Source organism: Propithecus coquereli, unplaced genomic scaffold, assembly GCF_000956105.1.
Source record: "Propithecus coquereli isolate 6110/MARCELLA unplaced genomic scaffold, Pcoq_1.0 Scaffold158, whole genome shotgun sequence".
In the NCBI taxonomy this organism is placed as follows: Eukaryota; Metazoa; Chordata; class Mammalia; order Primates; family Indriidae; genus Propithecus; species Propithecus coquereli.
Window position 1 is genome coordinate 4,722,844 of NW_012140302.1, and position 3,954 is coordinate 4,726,797.

Sequence of the window (3,954 nt, forward strand, 5' to 3'; positions counted from 1 at the left end):
GGATGCGGCTCTAAACCCAGAGCCCAGGACTTTGCTCACGCGCATGCGTAGCGCTCCCCTCTCGGTCCCGCCTCGGTCTCGCCGCAACCCCGCCCCAACCCCGCCCCTCACCCGCTCCCTTGGGGCCGCCCCCTTAGCCCGTGACCAATTAGGGAGGGGAGGCGGGGTCTCGGGTGCCGCGGTGCTCCTTGGGTAGCGTCCCTAGTTACTGTTGCTAAGGCTGCGGGTCGCCGGAGGTGGCAGGAGTTCAGAAGTTTTGGGAGCCTAGGCCTGAGAGAGGTCAAGTGTCAGTGCAGAGCCAGGGAGGAGATGGTGAAGCAGACGATCCAGATATTCGCGAGGGTGAAGCCCCCCGTCCGGAAGCAGCAACAAGGGGTACGAGCCAGAGCAGCCAGGGCGCCGGCGCAGCGGGGCCTCTGGGGCCGGGTGGGGCGGCACGTGAGGGGCAGGCCGGGACGAGGGACTCGGCGGCTGGCGCTGAGGCGGCGCGGAATCCGGCACACAGTGACCGAGGCGCCCCCGCAGCCACGCAGACACCCTCGCAGTGCTATCAGGGATGTGACCGACCGACGGACACCCAGGCCACTCCCACCTGACACAGTCCTGGGGGCGCAGACAGACCCTGCATGGAGCCGCTTTCATGCGCCTGGGCACACGTGCTAACGTAGGGACCAACTAGTGCATGTACAGATGCCTGTTTGCACACTCACGTAGACTGCTCCTCAGTCACACACAAGCACTTACTGTTCCTTTCTGGGAAACTGTCACGCAGTTCTGCATACACAGAAACACTCAAAGGTACGTTTTCACACTCGGGCATAACGTGCAAACAAGAGAGGCATGTTTATGCATGTCTGAAATGATATAGATAGAGATGCACAAAACATTCACATATTCAGTATTTTGCACGCAGGCGGTCCTCAAGAATTTTTACTAACTACGTTGTCATTCTGAAACATAAACATGAACCTTGTCATATACTCATTGCAGAAATAGATAGATATTTATGCATCCTGACCCAAAGAATACACATGTACACTTAATTCAGAAAACACTAATTGAGTATTTACTAGGTGCTTCCCCTAGTGTGCTAAATTCAGAAAGGTACAGAGTAGGTTAAGGCATTGCCTTTGCTCTGAGCAAAGATATTTTGTATGCTTCTTAAACGTTTCGAAACGTTGTTTTCTCTACCTAGAAGGGAGCATAGTCATTCTTACCATGTCTTGAGAAATCCCCACCTGACAGGTACTTTATCTGCATTATCTCTGATTCTCACAAGAACTGTACAAGGTTGGTGTCATTTTCCTCATTTTACAGATGAGGAAACTGAGGCTCAGGTTAAATTATGTAGGCAAGGCACCCAGCTGGCGAGTGGCAGAACTGTGATTTCAATTAAGGATCTTTGAATCCAAAGCTATTCTCCTTTTCTGACAAATCCTTTTTTGCTTCCCAAAGTGAGAATTTAGGCAAGGGCAATTTGGGTCATATTCGTGAGTGCCTGGAATGGGTATATTATTAATATTAATATCTTATCTCAATCCCATATCTATACTGTGTGTGTATATATGAGTAACATCATAGCATCTCATAATTTAACATTTGCCTTATGTAGTCTATGTATTTAAAACAAGGAATAAAGCAGTGTGGAAAGAACCATGGGTATCTTCCCATTTTCTCTTCCTCTTGCAATCATACAGAGATTTTTAAAAGTGCATCATATGTAAAAAGTGTATCATATGTAATGCATCTACCAAGATTCTTAGCTAAAAATGTTGGGCTTATCTACACAGATTCAGAAGTCAGAAGCGGATGCTGGGTTATGGTAAAGCGAGAGGATAGGTAGCGGAAGGTGAGAGGAGGGGTGTTGATGGCGGCAGGTTTGGATTTAATATTGAACTTTCTCTTCTCTTAAAATGCAGTGTTTGGATATTTTAATGTGCCTCCTTTTGTATTTCTTTGGTGAGTCTTATGGGTCCTCCAGGAAGTATTTTAGGTGTCACACTGCATTTTCATAATGTTAGATTCTTACTGAGATATAACATTGTGCCACATACACAAAAAGAAAAGAACAGGAATGAATAATGAGTTAGTATATCCCTGTTCTTCCTTAGAAACACCGTGTTTTAGCACCATATCTTTTTGCCCCCCCCCAAAAAAATTGTATAGTTTTTTCTCTGGCTGGAAATGCTTTTTGTAGCATTAAATCGAGAATGACTCAAAGGTATTTTTTCTTTCCCCTTCATTTTGTAGCTTTTATTAATCTTATCAACTAAGGCATTATAAATTAGATTATAATGTATAGGTTAATAAAGAAGATACATAAAATGAACCTCTGTAATAATTTTAACAATGGTAAATGCTCTTCATTTGTATAGTACTTTGTATATTTCAAAAGATTTTCATATTCTTCCTTCCATTTGTTTTGGCTGTCTTCTAATGTTAAAAAAATGACTACCTTATCTCAAATAATAAATACTTCTTTGATGAAGAGTAGAAAGCCAGTATGTTAAACTAAACAAGTATTCTGACTCTAAGGGACTTTTTTAATGCCTCGAAGAATGGCTCCATCAGAGTTGGGAAGGATCATTGTTTCTACTGCAGTCGACTTTCTTTTCTGTCTGCTGAACACTGAGAGATACAGATTTTTTCAAAAAATGTTTGAAACTTCTGACTCCTCTGTGTTTCGTGTCTCACACACCCCCTTTGCTCACCTGTCTAGCTATTAAATTTTTTTTTAATGTAGTGCCCTATAGAATATAATTTTTAAATGTCTCTTGAGAAAACCTAGCCAGGAAGCCTTGAACCTGATTCCATTACTTTCTACAAAGATTTTATTTTGCAGAATGACTTTTCTACATGAAGTCTTCACATATTAAATGAGAGGTTTCAATAAAAATGTACTTAGGAAATTATTCAAACTTTCTGGAGATTTAGATAGGCTTTTACTTGCTTAGGAATATGACCTTTTCTCCCCATAATCAAGCATCTAAATGAGTCTTAGACAGGAAGTATTGCCTGTTCGAAAGAATTTTATTTCCTAGTGAAAGACAAGAAGTCTTTTTTAAAAACCTCTAAATCTAATGACTAACATTTTTTATGGTGCATTACAAAATACTTCCACTTCCATTACATCATTCGATCCCCACAGCAATCTTGTAAGGGAGCTAATTCTGTTTTCCTCATTTTATGTATAAGGAACCTTGATTCTGAAAGCGTTGGCTGGTCACACAGCTGGTAAATTGAGCTCAGTGTTGGACCCAAGTCTGGACACCAAATCTTATGCTTTTATTTATTATACATGACCTCTTTATAGGTTTGACTCTTGATTTTCCTGGCCAATAAGTGAAGGAGTAGGAAACCAAGAAGAGAATCAGAGAATGTTACAGTTGTAAGGGCATTGGTTAGGATCTTCCATTTCCATATCCACTTAGAGAGGCTAAGTGATTTCTCCCCGGTTACTTGCTAATTAGTGGCTGAACTGGGATGAGAACCTTGGCAGCAACATCAAAGACATGAATTACATGTGTCTTTTCAAACCACATGTCTTTTATCAAGTGCCTGAATATGTCTCATACAACCTTGGGCTTCTTTGAATGTAACTCAAATTAGAGCATTCTTGTGAGCTCTCTGAGATGTGTCAGACCTAGTTCTTTTATCTCTGTATATTAGTAGTTTGTAAACTCAATAAACTTAGAAATGTTTGTTGGTTGTAGTAAAATGTTAATTTCTGATACATAATACTGAAGCAATACTAGATAATATGTTGCATTCAGTACTATTAGCTTCTCATTGAAACAACAGAGACACTCAAATGCTCAAATTTGAATATTAAATCATTCAAAGATGACCTGATTTTGATACAATATTAATTTGGGTTTTAACTCTTGTTCAGTTGCATATATTTGTCTGAGTCCACACATAATTCAAAGAGGAAAATTATCCAAATTATACTAC

At 41.0% G+C, this 3,954-nt stretch overlaps 1 protein-coding gene across 1 annotated transcript in view; it reads left to right on the forward strand.

The window, feature by feature from the left end:
* Window positions 1–216: 216 nt before the first annotated feature.
* Window positions 217–3,954, forward strand: part of KIF6 (kinesin family member 6) — a 480,713-nt gene continuing 476,975 nt past the window's right edge. The window contains exon 1 of the mRNA XM_012640809.1: window positions 217–544. Within this exon, the coding sequence (XP_012496263.1) occupies window positions 310–544 (235 nt within the window). The 5' untranslated portion in view covers window positions 217–309. The remainder of the gene's footprint in view (window positions 545–3,954) is intronic.